This window comes from Mandrillus leucophaeus, unplaced genomic scaffold, assembly GCF_000951045.1.
Source record: "Mandrillus leucophaeus isolate KB7577 unplaced genomic scaffold, Mleu.le_1.0 Scaffold32, whole genome shotgun sequence".
Taxonomy (NCBI): Eukaryota; Metazoa; Chordata; class Mammalia; order Primates; family Cercopithecidae; genus Mandrillus; species Mandrillus leucophaeus.
The window spans coordinates 1,953,710-1,973,508 of NW_012103365.1; the positions used below are offsets into that span (position 1 = coordinate 1,953,710).

The window sequence follows — 19,799 nt, forward strand, 5'->3', positions numbered from 1 at the left end:
TGGGTTCAAGCAATCCTCTTGCCTCGGCTTCCCAAAGTGCTGGGATTACAGGCATGAGCCACCACACTAGGCCTTTTCAGCTTCTATAATTTGATGAGGCACTACCTAATAATAAATCTCTCTTCCTAGATATATATCCTGTTGGTTCTGTTTCTCTGGAGAACCCTAACATAGGCCCTTAGAGGCTGTGATGAGAGAACATGGCTTTATAGTGAAAAGAGCCCTTTTCTGTGCCTCATTTTCCAATCTTCTCCTACCAGGGCTCCTTGCTTCCATCTGCTCCTGCTTAAGTCTCTCTTCAGCATATATGCCAGAATGACCTTTCAAAAACCACAAATCTGCTCATTCAATGGCTAAACACTTCAATGGCTAAAACATTTCAATGACTCTGCACCTCCCACCTTATGAAGACCCAACTCCTTGCCTTCATTAACTGAACCCCAACTTTGCTGAGGTATCCACCACTCCCCACCCAGCCATGCACCTCAGGGACACACAGACCTCCTTCATCTCCAGCTCTGGGTCTGACTGATTTATGGAGACCCTCACTTCCCCAGCAGGGATGGCTAAAAATTTGGAAGTTGAGTAGAGGGAGGGTACTTAGGAGTTTCCTTGCTGTTGGGAGAGAGCCATAGAAAGCCACCCTCTCCCCAGCCGACATGAAGGAGGAAGTGCACAGGCCTGACTGCTGCAGGCAGCCAACTGTGGCTGCTGCAGATGCTGTGGCCAGGAGGGCGGAGAGAGAGAAGGACCCTGGGCCCTCACTTATGTCACCACATGTGTAATTAACCAACCCTGCAGCCTGCCTTACCCATGAACTTCCTGCTAAGTAGGATAACAAATCTTATTTAAGATTTATTGCTCTGTTGCCCAGGCTGGAGTGCAGTGGTGCAATCACAGCTCACTGCAGTCTTGACTTCCTGGGCTCAAGTGATCCTCCCGCCTCAGCCTCCCTAGTAGGTGAGACTATAGACACATGCCACCATGCCCAGCCAATTTTTTTCTGTTGAATCTGGGTTTTATTATTTGCATGGGATGAAACACTTATACCTTTAACCAGTCAAAGAAGAGCCATTTGGATCTCACATCTGCCTGGTTTCTCAGCAGCCACTTCTACCTCTCTCCCGACTCCTACCCTTGGTCCAGTCCTGACCAACTTTGTGAAGCGTTATTTTTCATCCCTCTCCTTGGAATATCCTTCCAACCCCCATCTACCTGGGAAACTCCTATTCATCCCTCAGAACCCAGTTCAAAGGTCACTTAGTCTGTAAAGGCCCAGCTATCCTCCCGCCTCAGCCTCTCAAGTAGCTGGGACCACAAGTGCTCACAATGCTCAGCTAATTTCCGTATTTCTTTGTAGAGATGGGGGGGTTTCACCATGTTGCCTAGGCTGGTCTCAAACTCCTGTGCTCAAGCGATCCTCCCTCATCTGCCTCCCAAAGTGCTGGGATTACAGGAGTGAGGCACCACACCCAGCCAACTTCTAATTTTAGTCCCCACTAAACATATGTCCGTCATCTGTCCGTCATCTGTCCCCACTCTTCACTTCCAAGCTTTGTCAAAGGTAGTCTCTCCCAGATAGCTGGATTCAATGCAAATTACAGGCCACAGACTGGACTGCTAATTATAACAGCAAATCTTGCGAAAGAGGAAAGATCTCCCCACTTAGATGGAAGTGATACTGGTAACTGTTAAGAGTCTGGCAGTTAGACCAGCTGATGAGTGCCACTTCTGAAGAAACTCATCTTACTAATATAGTCCTCTAACATTTTTTTCCTCATGAGATCTTGACCCTTACTATGTATCTGGCAACGTGCCAGGTGCTATGGTTATACTAAAAGACTGACTTCCTTACTGCCATAATCTCATATTCTTTTGAGTAAGATAGAGAGTAAATACATACAAATACAATATGTAATTTCATATAGTAAAGAGTACTATGAGGGCAAAAATAAAGTAGGATAAAGGCAGTATGAATGGAATTCCAAATTTGGCTATAAATATGTAATTTTCTGGAAAGGGGAAAGGACACTTTTTTTTTTCTTTTGTTGAGACAGTCTTGCTCTGTCACCCTGCCTGGAGTACAATGGCACTATCCTGGCTCACTGCAGCCTCCACCTCCCTGGGCTCAGGTGATCCTCCCACCTCAGCCACTCCAGTAGCTGGGATTACAGGTGTGCATCACTACACACCACTAATTTTTGTATTTTTTTTTTTTTTTTGTAGAAACGGGGTTTCACCATGTTTTCTAGGTTGGTCTCGAACTCCTGGGCTCAAGTGATCCACCGGCCTCGGCCTCCCAATGTGCTGGGATTACATGCGTGAGCCACCATGCCCAGCCCTGGAAAGGATACTCTCTAAACAACACTGAAAAAGAACATGCTCAGAGCAAGGAACTGGTTTCCCACTCACTAAAGTGAGTCCCCTGCAGCCATGATCATAGAATATGACTCCCACTGACCATAGCTGATTGGACCAGGGGTAGACACCTGACCCAGGCTAGGCCAATCAGATACTCCCCTGCGAGTTTGTATGTGGAATACTGGTTATTTAATTGGTGGTGTAGGAGAAGAGAGATGATTTCGCTTCAGGGCTGGGGCATTTGTTGGCCAAGTGCAGAGATAAAGAGAGAGGCAGCCTGCAGAGGGAAAACAAGGGGAGCAGACACACAAAGAGGGGTGAATGTTAGAAAATGTGCCATCTCAGAGGAAGAGCACACACACAAAGAGGGGTGAATGTTAGAAAATGTGCCATCTCAGAGGAAGAGCACACACACAAAGAGGGGTGAATGTTAGAAAATGTGCCATCTCAGAGGAAGAGCACACACACAAAGAGGGGTGAATGTTAGAAAATGTGCCATCTCAGAGGGCCGAGTGGCTGCCTTTGGTCCCAACAGGTTTCTAGGTACAGATTCCATTCTCTTGTGAGGTCCAGTTGGAAGTCCTGCCCTTTATATCTGTGAGAGTCCTAATTCTTTCAATAAATTCCTTTCATGGTTTCAGTTAGTCTGAGTGTGTTTATACGCACTGTTTCTAAGGATGAAAATAATGGTGATAGTGATACCTAACATTTATTAAATGCCATGCAATGTTCTAAGAACTTCATATATGTTGCCAAGCATCGTGGCTCATGCCTGTAATCCCAGCACTTTGGGAGACTGAGGCGGGAAGATCACCTGAGGTCGGGAGTTCGAGACCAGCCTGACCAACATGGAGAAACCCCATCTCTACTAAAAATACAAAATTAGCTGGCTATGGCAGCACATGGCACATGCCTGTAATCCCAGCTACCTGGAAGGCTGAGGCAGGAGAATCACTTGAACCTGGGAGGCGGAGGTTGCAGTGAGCCGAGATCGTGCCATTGCATGCCAGCCTGAGCAACAGGAGTGAAACTCTGTCTCAAAAAAAAAAAAAAAAAAGAACTTCATATATATTATCTATTCCAATCCTTACAACTCTTTGAGACAGGTACAATTCTTATCCCTATTTTGCAAACAAGGAAACTGAGGTACAGAAAGTCACACGTGAATAAGGGGCAGAATGTTTCTGAATCTAGACAGCCTCTGTGCCCTTCACCGCTGCAGTATAATCTCAAAACACCGGGGATGGGCTTGAGGTTATTTAAAATGTATGAAATTCCTTCAAACACTTTTACTTAGCCAGGTGTGGTAGCATACACCTGTGATTTCAGCTACTCAGAAAGCTGAGATGGGAGGATCTCTTGAGCCCAGGAGTTAGAGCTGCAGTGAGCTATAATTGTGCCACTGCATTCCAGTCTGGACAAGAGAGCAACATCCTCTCTCTTAAAAAAACAAAACAAAACAAAACAAAACAAAACAATAAACTAGTCTTATTGATCCTGAGCAAAACCCCCAAACAGAAGACAAGACGCCTGGAGCTGCTTTCAACATAGCACAGCACACTCCACATGAGGAAGAAGTAGCAGCAGCTTTATTAATTTCGCTTTTTTATTAATTTTTTTTTTTTTGAGACAGAGTGTCGCTCTGTTCTCCAGGCTGGAGTACAATGGTGTGATCTTGGCTCGCTGAAACCTCCCCTTCTGGGGGGTTCAAGAGATTCTTGTGCCTCAGCCACCCAAGTAGCTGGGATTATAGGTATGAGCCACCACACTTGGCTAATTTTTGTACTTTTAGTAGAGATAGGGTTTTACCATGTTGGCCAGGCTGGTCTTGAACTCCCAGCCTCAAGTGATCTACCTGCCTTGGCCTCCCAAAACGTTGGGATTATAGGTGTGAGTCACCATGCCCAGCTCTAATTTAGTATTTTTTAAAAACTATGGTAAAATACAGAAAAACATAAAATTTACCATCTCAGTCATTTTTAAGTATACAGTTCAGTGGCGTTACATATCTTTATAATGTTGTGCAATTATCACCACCATCCACCCCCGTAACTTTTCATCTTGTAAAACTGAAACTCTATACCCTAAACAGTAACTTCCCATTTCTGCCTCCCCAAGTCTAACAACCACCATTCTACTTTCTGCCTCTATAATTTTGATTATTTTAAGTACTTTGAATAAGTAGAATCTTACGGTATCTATCCTTTTAACTTTATTTTATTCATTTTTTTTTTCTTTGAGATGGAGTCTCACTCTGTCGCCCAGGTTGGAGTCCAGTGGCGCGATCTCCACTCACTGCAAGCTCCGCCTCCTGGGTTCATGCCATTCTCCTGCCTCAGCCTCCCGAGTAGCTGGGACTACAGACACCTGCCACCATGCCCAGCTAATTTTTTGTATTTTTTAGCAGAGACGGGGTTTCACCATGTTAGCCACGATGGTCCCCATCTCCTGACCTTGTGATCCGTCTGCCTCGGCGTCCCAAAGTGCTGGGATTACAGGCGTGAGCCACCATGCCCGGCCTATTCATTTTTAGACACAGGATCTTGCTCTGTGGCCCAGGCTAGAGTGCAGTGGTGCATTCATAGCTCACGACAGCCTTAACTCCTCAGTTCACATGATCCTCCTACCTTAGTCTCCCAAGTAGCTGGGACTACAGGCATATGTCACCTCACCTGGCTAAGTTTTAAGTTTTTTGTAGAGACAGGATCTCACTATGTTGCCCAGGCTGGTCTCAAACTCCTGGCCTTTGACAAGCCTGCCACCTTTGCCTCACAAAGTGTTAGGAAGTATTTGTCCTTTTGTGACTAACATTTCATTTAGCATGAAGTCCTAGAGGTTCATCCATATTGTAGATATACCAGAATCGACTTAGTATTTTGACCACTCACTTTGTTAAAAACTCTCTTGACTGTGAGCCAAGGAGCTCCTTGTAACCATTCTTAATGTCTTAGAAACACATGCTCTGACAACACTCAGTAGATCAGGGTTAAGCTTGGACTCTGGATCTGCACAGATCTGAGTTTAAGTCTTGGTTTTTGCCTCGTACTATAGCCTCAGAAGCTTTAGTTAACTTTTCAGAGCCACGGTTTCCATATCTGTAACAGAAAAACAAAAATACTGCTTCTCTCATAGTGTTATAAAAAAAATTTACTGAGATAGAAAGTATCTCAGGACGGATTAAGGCATTTATGAGCATTATCTGACACCTGGGAGTGGGTGAGGCTCATGTAAGTGCACGATAAATTAAAATATTGTTATTATTGTCCCCTTCTGTGGTCAACCACCTGTTGTTTCTGCCATTACATCTTCTGGAGAAAGCTCCCTAGTTTTCCTTGGGAACAACTTTTCGTCCATTGCATATAATCCCTGTGAAACTACCTATTACTGGCCAAGGAATGGTAGCAAGACCTCAGTTACCCCAACAGATACTTGCTCCTCAGAATCTGAACCTTGAGCAGAGTTATCCAAAACTGAGGGGAAAACACGGAGAAATTAACAACAGCAAAACGGTTGTAGTTCATGTGTTGCCACCAAACAACTCAGACAAGACTGGCCATTAACTCCTGTAGCCAATTCCTGTCTATTCCAAGACCTGGTTTTTTGGCTTTTCCGTAGATGTTGTGGCTCTCTTATGGCCTCCAATAAACATAAGTGAGGCAGAGCTGGTTTCTATTGTTTGCAACCAACGAACTTAATGGATTCTGTATCAGAAAGAACTGGTATATTCTTTAAGCAAAGACTAGGACTCTATGGGGCTCAACAAACTCTGTAATCGCCTTTCCACTCCCCTGGACAAAATAAATATATTAATTGTCTACTGCTGGAGCGCAAATTATCCCCAAACCAAGTAGCTTTAAACAATAAACATTTACTATCTCACCGTTCATGTGTGCCTGAAAATTCCAGGGCAGCTTCTCTGAGTTGTTCTGGCTCAGAGTCACAAACGAGATCAGCCAGGACTGCAGTCATGTGGCTGCCTGGCTGGAATTGGAGGACCGGATTCCAAGATGGCGCACTTCCATGGCTGTTGGTGGGAGGCTCGATCCCTTGTCATGTGGAGCACCCCATAAGGCTGCTTAAGTATTTTCATGACCTGGAAGCTGACTTCCCCCAAAGTAAGCAATCAAAGAGAACAAGACAGAAGCCATGATGTATTTCACGACTTACCCTCAGAAGCCAAACTCTCCATTTCTTCAATAGTGTAGTGGTTACACAAGTCAGGCCTATTCAATGGGGGAGGGAACCACACAAGGATGTGAATAGAAAAAGGCAGGGATGGTTGGGGGCCAACTTAGAGGCTGGCTACCATGCAGGGGAAGCCTAAAAGCCTTGTAGGGGTTTGTCTACCCCGCCACCATCCTCCTTTCACTTGCTACTCCTCTTCACTGAAGACCCCCAAGAAGTATATCTCATTTCAGAAACCAGCAGAGATGACGACTTATAAGTCATGGAGGAAGGAAGAGGTGGATTTGAAGAGAAAGCCACAAAATAGGCAGGGTGGAGATCTCCAGTCCAAGGACCAGGTCTGGAAGACTGGAAAAATGGAACATATGACGTTTAGGGAAGGGAGACACAGGCTGCCCCAAGGCTCAAGAATAAAGGGTAGCATAAGACAAGAGCGCTTACCCTTGGCAGTGGAGTCACTTCTCCTTTTACAACCCCAAAGAAAGGCTGGCATCCAGTTCAGCCCTGCTTGTGTCACGTATCCTTTACTGCTCTGAGTCCTTGGGGCCTGAGAACTGGGACCCATGAATCCCCCTGCCCAGCTTCTACAGGCTGAATTGTGTCCCTCTAAATTCTTACGTTGAGAAACCCCCAGCACCTCAGAATGAGACTTTACTTGGAGAATGAGCATTTAAAGAAGTGATTAAGTTAAAATGAGGCTGGTTAAAGTTAAAATCCAGTGCAACCGGTATTCTTAGAAGAGGAACGTTGGGCACATAATGAAACCAGAGATGTGTATGCATGGAGGGAAGACCGCACAAGGACACAGTGAGAAGACAGCTGTCTGCAAGTCAAGAAAAGAGGCCTTCAGGAAAAACCAGGCCTGCCACCTTGATCTTGAACCTCTAGCCTCCGGAAATGTAAGAAAATAAATCCCCGTTGTTTAAACCACCTGGTTCTGTGGCATTTTGTTATGGGGACCCTAGCAAACTGAAACCCAGGGCTTCTGCATTGTTCCGGGATGTTAGCTTTTCTATGAACTAACTCTGAACCTCTGCTGTGTAATGTGTGAGAAACCAGACCCAGAGAATGCCTTTCCAGAGTCAAGGAGGTTAGATGGGTTGGGCTTCCCCAGCCAGCTGACAAGGACGGGCCGGTGGTGGATCCATAAATGCACTTGTGTGCAGCCAGAGATTGTTTCCACTCTTAGTTCCTTCGGCAAACTTCCCAACAGGCCCCAGGCCTCCTTCTGGTCTCTGAAAGCTGTTTCTAAGCTCACAGGTTCTCAGGGCGATCTCCATTGCCCGACACATCCTCTCCCTAGCTGGAAACCACCTTCTGGATCCGTTCCCGCACTTCCTTTGGTCCCAAGGACAACATCATCTCAGCTACAGGAGGTCCTTGCTAAGAACAAAAAGAGCAAATATTGCCTTACTACCTTAAACTGCCTAAAGAACTGAAGCTTAGCCTCAGTCTGCAGAAATTATTCCCAGGCCAGCCCCCACACTGCTGCCTGTGTTCTGAGGATCCATGCTTGTGTTATTTCCCTGGACAAGCATGGGTCCTAGGAGCCTGTTTCTCCCCCAACCACAGCCTTTTTTTTGAGATAGAGTCTCACTCTATCGCCCAGGCTGGAATACAATGATACGATCTTGGCTCACTGCAACCTCTGCCTCCCAGATTTAGGCAATTCTCGTGCCTCACCCTCCCAAGTAGCTGGGATTACAGGCGCACCACCACACCCAGCTAATTTTTTGTAATTTTAGTAGAGACAAGGTTTCACCATGTTGCCCAGGCTGGTCTCAAACTCCTGACCTCAGATGATCCACCTGCCTAGGCCTCCCAAAGTGCTGGGATTACAGCTGTGAGCCACCATGCCTGGCCTGTTTTTCCCATATTAAGTAAGCTGTTGTTAGGTCTGTTATCCCCAATAAACTGCAAACCCCATGAAGGCAGAGATTATGAATATGTGTTTCATTCTATACTGTATCCACTGTACCTAACACAATGCTTGCACATAGTAGGTACTCAATAGTGTCTGTTGATTGACTGAATGAGGGGAGTGATCATATTTCTTTCATCCTTGTATCTTGAACATTGAGCTCAGTGCCTGCCAGGAAACAAGTTCAAAGGATCAATGAGGGGCTCCAGGGAACAATCCAACCTGTGTCCCTGCCTCACCTGCTGTCCACTGAGGGCCACCCGGAGGAGTTTCATCACATTACTGTGCTTGGTGCCTTCCAGACCTTCTGATAGCTTCTTCAGTTCTCCACTCAGCATATCCTGAGTTAAGCTCATACCAGATCTTTCTAGAAGCCTAGAAGAAGAGGGCCAGTTTACAGGGTCTGCATGGGCCAATGGCAAGTGGGTGGGAGGAAGGGCTTCAGAAGGTTATTGATCAGCTACAGTACAAGCAGCACAACCAATGTTCAAGCCTGTTTTGAGGGAGATGAGGAAGATATTGACCACTTTCTCCCTTATCCAGGTCAGGAAGGAAAAACTACCAAGGGACCACACACAGAGAAGTCAGTGGTCACAATGCAGGGAGGTAAGAGGTGCCATAAGAGGCTTTACTCATTGCTACCTCTGTGTCATTCAATCTTTATGCCTCAGTTTTCTCATCTGTAAAGTGGGGAGAATGATATAATAGTATCTGAGGCTGGCACAGTGGCTCACGCCTGTAATCCCAGCACTTTGGGAGGCTGAGGCGGGCAGATCACTTGAGGTCAGGAGTTCGAGACCAACCTGGCCAACATAGTAAAACCCCATTTCTACTAAAAATACAAAAATATTAGTCAAGGGTGGTGGTGGGCGCCTGTAGTCCCAGCTACTCAGGAGGCTGAGGCAGGAGAATTGCTTGAACCCAGGAGGAGGTTGCAGTGAGCCGAGATCGCACCATTGCACTCCAGCCTGGGCGACAGAGTGAGACTTTGTCTTAAAATAAAAAAAAAAAATAAATAATAGTATCTGTCCTGCACAGGGATATCCTAGAGAGTTAAAAAGAGTTATAAAGCACCAAGTGCCTGAACACATGATAAATACTCAGAAATAGTACTTTTTTTTTTTTTTTGAGATGGAGTCTCACTCTGTTGCCCAGGCTGGAGTGCAATGGCATGATCTCAGCTCACTGCAACTTCCACCTTCCGGGTTCAAGTGATTCTCCTGCCTTGGCCTCCTGAGTAGCTGGGATTACAGGCACGCGCCACCACACCCGGCTTATTTTGTATTTTTAGTAGAGACAGCGTTTTACCATGTTGATCAGGCTGGTCTCAAACTCCTAACCTCAGGTGATCCACCCACTCTGGCCCCCCAAAGTGCTGGGATTATAGGCATGGGCCACCATGCCTGGCCAAGTATTACATTTTATATTTGAATTTAAAAATTTAAGAAATTAGTTAAGTACATTCAAGAGCTTTGAGACATTACAAAATGATCTTAAAAGAAACAGGTCTGCTTGTAAGCACGACAAAAAAGAAACTTAGGAATAGATTTGACATAGAATGGATAATTTCTGGGAAATTATCTGAAATATAGCTTTAATATTGGTAGAGGGAGACTTCTTTGGAGACGTAGCCAAGAAGAGAAGAAATCAGAAGTCCCCACCCAGCTCCAGCAACGGTCCTGCCACCAACTTGCTATGGCTGTTCTTCCACAAATTGAAGCCTCTAGGATTCCAACGGGCCAGCAACCAACCCCCACATCCTGGCAGTCCAGCTGAGCAAGATGCTCTCCCCAAAAGCTTTAGTTTCAGGAGAAATTCTCCAATCAGTTAGAACTGGACTTGCAAAAATTTGCTCTGGCCCTGATTCTTAGTCAAGAGATGGGAATAGGCTGGGGATGAATATATTTCACTGCAACTTCCCAGTTCCTCTCATTTTTCAAAAATATTAATTTTTTTTTTAAAGGGAAAGGATCTTGCTCTGTCACATAGACTGGAATGCAGTAGTACGATCACAGCTCACTGCAGCCTCAAACTCCTGGGCTCAAACGATCCTCCCACCTCAGCCTCCTGAGCAGCTTGGACCACAGGCGCCCACCACCATACCTGGCTAATTTTATTTTTACTTTTTGTAGAGATGGGGTCAAGCTATGTTGCCGAAGCTGGTCTCAAACTCCTGGCTTCAAGTGATGCTCCCATTCACCCTCCCAGAATACTGGGATTACAGGCATGAGTCACAGCACCCAGCCTCTCCTCAGTTATTACTGGAGATTCCAAAGCAGAGACACTGAAGAGGAACTGAGGCTGGACATCTTCCTGGTGCAGATGATCTGTGATGGCAATTCTGACCCTGCCTGCTCAAACATGGTCCAGGCAACTGCATTCCAAAGTCAACTCAGTATGGACCACTACTGTCTCAGGGAACTGGGTTCATAAGTGATTTGAAGAAACAGCCTTTCAGTGCAGACAGATTTCCTTACTAACTGTCAGCACTGAAGCAGATGAGTTTCAATTTCAGACAAGGGTGATCATTCTTACTGCATCATCTCTATGTTCTGAGTGTTTGTGTTCCCCTAAATTCATATGTTGAAATTTTAACCCCCAAGGGGACAGTATTCAGAGGTGTGGGCTTTGGGAGGTGATCAGGTCATGTGGGCAGAGCCCTCATGCACAGATGAGTGCCTTTACAAAAGACACCCCAGAGAGGTCCCCCATTCCTCCACCACGTGAGGACACAGCAAAGGGCCAGAAAAGGGAAGGGCCCAGGAAGAAGGCCCTCACCAGACATGGAATCAGCAGCACCTTGACCCTGGACTTCTAGCCTCTAGACTGTGAGAAAGAAATGTCTGTTGTTGAAGCCGTCAGTCTATGTTATTTTGCTATAGCAACCCTACGGACTGAGACAATTATTAACTGGGTCACATGAGTACTGCTATTTACAAAATCCAGGAGATGAAATACTGAAGACATAAAATATAATGTGAGAAAAAAGCAGACACTCCCCAGTGGCGCTGCAGGGAAGCAGGCTGCCGAGGAGCTGATGAAAGAATGACAGGCCCCAGGCCAGGAAAAATGGCAATTCCAGACTCGCTAGAGCTGGCCCAGAGCTTGGCATGGGAATAGAAGGGATTTCTAGTGATCTGGCAGCTCCTGAACATTGGATATCAGCTTTCCTGACTCGAGAGGGAGTCCCAGAGCAAATGTGAAATCCAGCCTCATGGTGGAGAAAGGCAGTTATGACACTGAATCCTGGTGAATTAGAACTAATAGGCCCCGGCCAGGCACATGGCTCACGCCTATAATCCTAGTACTCTGCGAGGCTGAGGCGTGAAGATCGCTTGAGCCTAGGAGTTTGAGACCAGCCTGGGCAACATGACAAGACCTTGTCTCTACAAAAAGTAAAAAAATTAGCTGGGCGTGGTGACCTGTGCCTGTAGTCCCAGCTTCTCAAGAGGCTGAGGTGGGAGGATGAGCCCTGAGCCACTTCCTGCAGATTGCTACATAAGGAAGAAATATAATTCCACAGGGGACGTGTGCTGTCATTTCTTTTGTTCGGTAGAGAAACTTGCCCTCTAGTTACCTGATACAGAGCCTCTGCAGGAAAAGTGGTCAGCATCGGGGAGGAGGAGCAGAAGGGGAAAGGCAGAGAGAGAAAGCGAATCTTGGTAATGGAGTACTGACTTCTGCATTAAGCTGTGCCTCCAGCAGCCCTTCTTCTAGCATCTGCAGCTACATAAGCAATCATTCCCCTCTTGCCTAAGTCAGCTTTGGTTGCATTTGTAATTGAAAGTTATTACTGTTAACAGTAAGAATTAGCATCATCTCTCTCTTACCAAGAAGGAAAAGGAAGCTCAAATAGGTACAGTAACTTGGCCAAAGTGAAGCCGCCTGAGCAAGGTGACATAATCTGGTGAGTACATGGCAGAGCTGGGATGCAACCAGGTTGGTGCAAGCAGTGAACACAGGCCTATGTACAGGGAAAGCCCGGTCCTCCAGGTAAGCCCTCCCACCAATGAAAGCCAGTGAAGGGTCACGTTTTCACTGGTCATGAGGTTGTGCTGGGGGCCCAACAGCCTAACCTTGAAGGAAAGGGAGCCATGGGAGGGAGAGGGGGAAGGAGGGTGTGGAATCCTGAGCTCAGCCTTCGGGTACTCACCCCAGCACACGCTTGGCAATCACATCCACCTCCTCCGAGATGGCGTCCAGCTGTGCTCGACCCACCGCAGGGCGAGTCCACAGATAAGAGTACACTGGGGACACCAAGTCCTGCAGGCGGCAAATGTGACCCTGGGGAAGGAGGCAGTCATTGAATGCACTAGTGACAGGGCTCTGGAAGGGAGGAGGAATTGAAGCACCCAGTAGCCCCTCCCTCAGCCTCCCAGACCCCTGACACCACACCTGTCTCAGCAGGAGGATCCTCTCCACGTAGATTGGGTTGAGGACATCCCTATTTTGCAGTTGGCTCCCAAAGGCCTCCTCCACAAGGGCCTGCAGCTTCTCCACCAGCTGGCACCTCTGGCTCTCATTGTTCACCAGCCGCTGGAGGTGCAGCCTGCAGAAGAAATCAAGGGGCTGCCCTACTGTCAACACCCCAACCCACCCAAACCGTCTCTCCCCTGGGTAGAGGGTGAAGTTGGAAGAATGACATATCAGGTTCCATGAGCCCTCCCTTTCGCAGGCTAGAAGTAGAATTCTCTTTACATTTATAAAAAGAAAGGGATGTGACTAAGGTCACAAATAGCCTGAAAGTCCCAAGCAACTCGGAGACATGCTGTTTTTAGGGGTTTTGCTTTTGTTTTTGTTTGAGAGTCTTGCTCTGTTGCCCAGACTGGAGTGCAGTACCACAATCATGACTCACTACAGCCTAGACCTCCGAGGCACAAGTGATCTTCCCACCTCACCCTCCCAAGTAGCTGGGCCCACAAACACATATCACCATGCTCAGCTAATGTCTTAACTTTTTGTAGAGACAGGGTCTTGCTATGTTGCCCAGGCTGGGCAACAAGCAATCCACCCAGCTTGGCCTCCCAAAATGCCAGGATTATAGGTGTGGGCCACCATGCCCAGCCACGTTTTCAGTGTTTTCAAAATAGTAGCTGACATTTTATTTTTATTTATTTTTGAGATGGAGCCTCACTGTGTTGCCCAGGCTGGAGTGCAGTGGTGCAATCTCCGCTCACTGCAACCTTGGCTTCCCAGGTCACCTGCCACTCAGCCCTATTGGACCTGGAGAAGCTTTTGGCCAGGTGCAGTGACTCGCTTAATCCCAGAACTTTGGGAGGCCGAGAAGGGAGGATCACTTGAGGCCAGGAGTTTGAGACCAACCTGGGCAACAATAGTGAGATGCCATCTCTACAAAAAAATATTAAAAATAATAAACTTAGCCTGGCGTGGTGGTACACACCTGTAGACAGCTACTCCGGAGGCTGAGGGGGAAGGATCACTTCAGCCTGGGAGTTTGAGGCTGCAGTGAACTGAGATGTCACCATTGCACTCCAACCTGGGTGACAGGGCAAGACTCAGCCTCTAAAATATATAGAAAGTGGCATTTTTTTTTGAGACGGAGTTTTGCTCTTGTTGCCCAGGCTGCAGTGTAATGGTGCAATCTTGGCTCACTGCAACCTCCACCATTCAAGTGATTCTCCTGTCTCAGCCTCCTGAGTAGCTGGGACTACAGGCACCCACCACCACATCGGGCTCTCTTTTTTCTGTATTTTTTAGTAGAAATGGGGTTTCACCATGTTGGCCAGGCTGATCTTAAACTCCTCACCTCAGGTGATCCACCTGCCTCGGCCTCCCAAAGTGCTGTGATTACAGGTGTGAGCCACCACACCCAGCCTACATCCACTCTTGAATGCCCCATTCAAAAGATGCCCACTGTTTACTGTGTGAACTTTGGCTAGTTTCTTAACCTCTCTATGTCCTGGGTTCCTCATATGTAAAACAGGGCAAAATCATGCAACTGACCTCATCATAAGTCTGATGGAAGAAGTAAATAAACAGCCCTAAAATATCTGCAACTGATGTTAATTATCTGGGCTCACGCAAGTAAATGCACTGAGGATACTGTGTCCCCAAACCAGTGCTCTAGGCAAAGTATCAGTAAGACCCTCACCCCAGGTGCACACCTGGCTGATGGTCTTAACCACTAATAACTTTTCTTAATGACAGAATCTCACTTTGTTGCCCAGGCTGGAGTGCAGTGGTGTGATCCTGTCTCACTGCAACCTCTGCCTCCCAGGTTCAAGTGATCCTCCTGCCTCAGCCTCCCAAGTAGCTGGGACTACAAGCATGTGCCATGTCCAGCTAATTTTTGTATCTTTAGTAGAGATAGGGTTTCACCATGTTGGTCAGGCTGGTCTCGAACTCCTGACCTCAGGTGATCTGCCAACCTTGGCCTCCCAAAGTGCTGGAATTAAAGGTGTGAGCCACCACGCCTGGACAACACTAATACTCTTTGACTCAGACATGTTAACAATGATTTGAGTTGGAACGATATTTGGAGGTTTCCAAGTGAAGAGCTACTTGCAATATCAAATACATGAAATATAAAGTAGATGCCATGGGACAGTGCTCACTCACTGTGTTGGCTGGGTGAAAGGTTGATGGGGGGAGGTGAGTCTAAAATGAAGATACCCCTCTCCAGGCTTTGGTTCTTAACAGAGTCCACACAAGGGGTGGCTAGGAATACAACGCTAATGATAAATATATATGTACTGCCGGGCGCGGTGGCTCACGCCTGTAATCCCAGCACTTTGGGAGGCCAAGGCGGGTGGATCACCTGAGGTCAGGAGTTGGAGACCTGCCTGACTAACACGGTGAAACCCCATCCCTACTGAAAATACAAAAAAATCAGCCGGGTGTAGTGGTGGGCACCTATAATCCCAGCTACTTTGGAGGCTGAGGCAGGAGAATTGCTTGAATCCGGGAGGCAGAGGTTGCAGTGAGCTGAGATTGTGCCATTGCACTTCAGCCTGGGCAACAGAGTGAGACTCCGTCTCAAAAAAAAAAAATACATATATATATATATGTATATATGTATACCATTTACTGAGCACTATGTATGTGCCAGGCCTATATAACATACTTTCATGGAACAATCATATAAGATTGGTACTGTTATTAATCCCATTTTAGAGAAGAGGAAAGAGAGGCTCAAAAAGGTTAGGTGATTTAGCCGTGGTCACACAGAATTAGGTACCAGAGTCCATTACACCCTCTGCTGTAGGGACTGTCTTGAGCAAGAAAGCCCTTTCCCACCAGGGGATCTCCATGATCCCCACTTACCTATTGAATTCTGGGAGCTTCTCCAGGTCCAGCAGGGCTGAGTGACAGGTGACCCGGGTCAGGTTGAACTGCGTGATCAGTTCCGGCAGGGTCCTGCCCATTTGGTTCTCTGCAAAGAAGAGAGGCCCAGCCATTCAGCTTCCTCCCTCCCTTCCTCCTTCCACTTTACCTCTTTTTTTTTAAGAGACAGGCTCTTGCTCTGCTGCTCAGGCTGGAGTGCAATGGTACAATCATAGCTCACTGTAATCTCAAACTCTCAGGCTTAAGCGATCCTCCAGCCTGTCTTCCAAGTAGCTGGAACTACAGGCACATACTGCCACATCCGACTAATTTTTAAATTTTTCTGTAGGGTCAGGCATGGTGGCTCACATCTATAATACCAGCATTTTGGGAGGCAGAGGTGGGCAGATCATGAGGTCAGGAGTTCGACACTAGCCTGGCTAACATGGTGAAACCCATCTCTACTAAAAATACAAACATTAGCCAGGCGTAGTGTCGCACGCCTGTAATCCCAGCTACTCAAGAGGCTGAAGCAGGAAAATCACTTGAACCTGAGAGGCGGAAGTTGTAGTAAGCTAAGATTGTGCCATTGCACTCCAGCCTGGGCAACAGAGTAAGACTCCATCAAATAAATAAATAAATAAATAAGTTTTTCTGTAGAGACGGAGTTTCACTATGTTGCCTGGGTTGGTCTCAAACTCCCAGGTTCAAATGATCCTCCTGCGTTGGCCTCCCAAAGTGCTGGGATTACAGGCATGAGCCACTGCGCCCGCCCACCTTCTACTTTCAAACATAAGGGAGGCTGAGTAAGCAAGCCATGGGCCCCCGATTCCACTTTGCCCAAAGGGATTTCACTTCTAGTTATTTATATATCTAGAGCCTGAATAGGTTTTCATTTTCAGAAAGGGTTCTGTCTTTAATGAAAAAAGGGTCTGAAAACAATCAGGCTAAACCCATTTCCATTACTCTCAAGACACGAGCTGCAGAACAGTACACTCATTGCCTGGCTGTACCAGAGAGTCTGAGTCAACTGGGTTTGGTTGGGGTCTGAGCATATTTTACAAGCTTCCTAGTTGATTCCAAAGCACAGTCAAGAGTTAAGAACCAGGCCGGGTGCAATGGCTCAAGCACCAAGGCGGGCAGATCACCTGAGGTCAGGAGTTCGAGAACAGCCTGGACAACATGGTGAAACCTCATCTCTACTAAAAATACAAAAATCAGCCAGGCGTGGTGGCAGGTGCCTGTAATCCCAGCTACTCGGGAGGCTGAGGCAGGACAATCGCTTGAACCCGGGGGGCGGAGGTTGCAGTGAGCCAAGATCGCACCATTGCACTCCAGCCTGGGGTACAAGAGCGAAACTCTGTTTCAAAAAAAAAAAAGTTAAGAACCATGGTGCTGGGAGCTGCTTCTTGTAAGCAGCAGCTCAGTCCCACACAGTCAGCAGGCACCGTGATCAGGCATAGGCCTAAAGCGCTATATCCCTCACTAGGTGCGTGACTTTGGCAAGTTACTCAGCTTCTCTGAGCTTCACAATCCTCTTATGAACAGTGGAGACATGTATCTACCCCTTAACAGTATGTTGTATTAAATGAAGTGAGACCAGCAGGCAGACTATTCTGGACACATTTTCAGAAATCCTTCAGGTCATCCTATCTGATGCTTGCTTCTTCAAGGTTTAGGTCTAAGTCTTGGACCATGGATAAGTGCTCAGCTTGAAATAAACTAGATTCATCTGGCAGTAAAATGAAGAAGGAAAAAAAGAAAGTAGATCCATATTAGTTCTAGTCATACTGTTAGCATACATGCTTGTAATAGTAGCAATAATTGTCATAATCACAGGGTCTGTCATTTTTTGTGCTTATTGTGTGACAGGTGCTGGGCCCGGTACCTTACACTCCTAAGCTCAGTGAATCCTAACCCTATGAAGTAGACACTTATCCCCATTTTCCAGATATGCAACTGAGGCTCAGAGACTATAAGCCCCTTGAGGGCAGGGATCATGTCTATCGTGCTCAGTATTGTAGCCCCAGCACTTAATGCGGTGTCTGGCAAAATAAACATCTGTTGAATAAAAGAATAAACTTGTCCAAGGTCACCCGGCTGGTAGATGGCAAAGCTGGGACCAAAGAGCAGGACTATCTGAGCCAAAGCCCTGCTCCTCCTGGCCACACTCTCTGCTGCTGGGACCGCTCAGGTGGACAGGTACCTGCAAAACCTGAGCCACAGTTGGTGATGATGTCCAACAAGGAATCGGGCAGGAAGCCTTCAGCAGCAAAGTGCTCCAGGAAAATGTCCCCTTGCCTCTTGGAGAGCTTGCTGCCATCCCTGTTGAGGAGCAGGGGCAGGTGGGCGAAGTGGGGTGGGTGCCAGCCCAGGGCCTGGTAGAGAAGCAGGTGCTTGGCAGTGGAGACAAGCCACTCGGAGCCTCGCAGCACGTGGCTGATGCCCATGTGGTGGTCGTCCACCACGCAGGCCAGGTGGTATGTGGGGAAGCCGTCGCTCTTCATGATGACTGGGTCTCCCTCCACGCTGGCCACATCATGCCTATTCCAGCCATACACCAGGTCCTCGAAGGCCGGCGCTGCCTGCTCCAGGCGGAAGCGGATCGCAGGCTTGGGGTCCTTGGCCAGCTTCTGGGCCACCTGCTCCTGGCTCATGTTCCGGCACCTATTGTCATACCTGATGGGGAGCAGAGCAGCGTGAGTACTGCTGATGGACAGGATGATGGACAAGAGTCCTACCTTTGTCATAGCTGTGTGACCTTAAGCAAGTCAGTTACTGCTGCAAGCTGCTTCCTCAGTCTAGAATGGGGATAATAATACAGTTGTGTGGAAAACTGAGATAACATGGTGTAGCAGACACGAATGTCTGCCTATCTACCAGCCATTCCATGCTTCTTCCTTGCTAACAAGAAAATAGCAAAATGCTTAGTCTGAAGGGTTGAATCCTGATTGGTATAGCCAATCTTGCGATCCTATTGCCCCATGCCAGTGACCAGTCCAGGCAGGAATATAACCCCATCCTAGTCACTAGGATGCGAAGAAAAGCACGCCTTGCGGGTAACGAAGAATTAAGGTTCTGGGAAAGGTTTTTCTCTCCAAAGGACAAGGAGAGACAGCCACAGGAGGAAAATCCCTTCTTAAAATTTCCCACTACCCCACTTCTGTCCTCTTTGGATGTTGTCCTGTGAGGGGACCATGCTTAGACCTGCCGCAGCTACTTGCAATTGCGGGAGGGAAGGCAATGAAGGCAGAGAGAAGACAAAATAGAGCCTTGGCATCCCTACGCTGCTAGTCTCATCCTGGAGCCACCCACCTCCAGCCTTGTGCAGAATCAAAAGACAAACGTCTATGATTGATGTCCTGGCCACTCAAAGTGTGGTCTGTGGGCCCCTAGCATCAGCCTCCTGGGAGTCAGTCAGAAATGCAGGCTCTCAGGCTCCACCCCAGACCTACTGAGTCAGAATCCGCACATTAACTAGGTCCCCAGGTGATTCATCTGTGAGTTAAAGTATCGTTTGTCCGTTCTAACAGGGTATTCCGCTAACTACCCAAAAGTGTTCTGAGACACAGACGGAATGCTTGTAAGGTTAGTCTTTGACACAGCTAAGTGTTCAATCAATCAATAAATGGTGCATGGGACTAGATACCGTTGCTCATGTCTGTAATCTCAGTGTTTTGGGAGGTCAAGGTACGAGGACAGCCTGACCTCTAGAGTTTAAGACCAGCCTGGGTAACATAGCAAAATCCTGTCTCTTATTTAAAAATTTAAAATACCAGCCTGGACAATATAGTGAGACTCTGTCTCTACAAAACAAAATGAAACAAAATCAGCCAGGCATGGTGGTGCATTCCTGTAGTCCAAGATCCGTGGGAGACCAAGGTAGAAGAATCACTGGGGCCGGGCGCGGTGGCTCAAGCCTGTAATCCCAGCACTTTGGGAGGCCGAGACGGGAGGATCACGAGGTCAGGAGATCGAGACCATCCTGGCTAACATGATGAAACCCCATCTCTACTAAAAAATACAAAAAAACTAGCCGGGCGAGGTG

General features: G+C 47.2%; 1 protein-coding gene across 2 annotated transcripts in view; it reads right to left on the reverse strand.

The window, feature by feature from the left end:
- Nucleotides 1-5,487: 5,487 nt before the first annotated feature.
- Nucleotides 5,488-19,799, reverse strand: part of EARS2 (glutamyl-tRNA synthetase 2, mitochondrial) — a 47,019-nt gene continuing 32,707 nt past the window's right edge. The window contains exons 4-10 of one of the 2 annotated variants that reach the window (XR_001006876.1): nucleotides 17,958-18,430; nucleotides 15,752-15,860; nucleotides 12,863-13,016; nucleotides 12,621-12,751; nucleotides 8,707-8,842; nucleotides 6,988-7,929; nucleotides 5,488-6,894 (exon numbers count right to left, since the gene is read on the reverse strand). Coding sequence is in view for 1 of the 2 variants with exons in the window: in XM_011987931.1 (XP_011843321.1) it covers nucleotides 7,846-7,929; nucleotides 8,707-8,842; nucleotides 12,621-12,751; nucleotides 12,863-13,016; nucleotides 15,752-15,860; nucleotides 17,958-18,430 (1,087 nt within the window). In the remaining variant the exon portion in view is untranslated. Of the gene's footprint in view, nucleotides 7,930-8,706; nucleotides 8,843-12,620; nucleotides 12,752-12,862; nucleotides 13,017-15,751; nucleotides 15,861-17,957; nucleotides 18,431-19,799 lie in introns of both variants that reach the window. The other variant, XM_011987931.1, reaches the window with a different exon arrangement.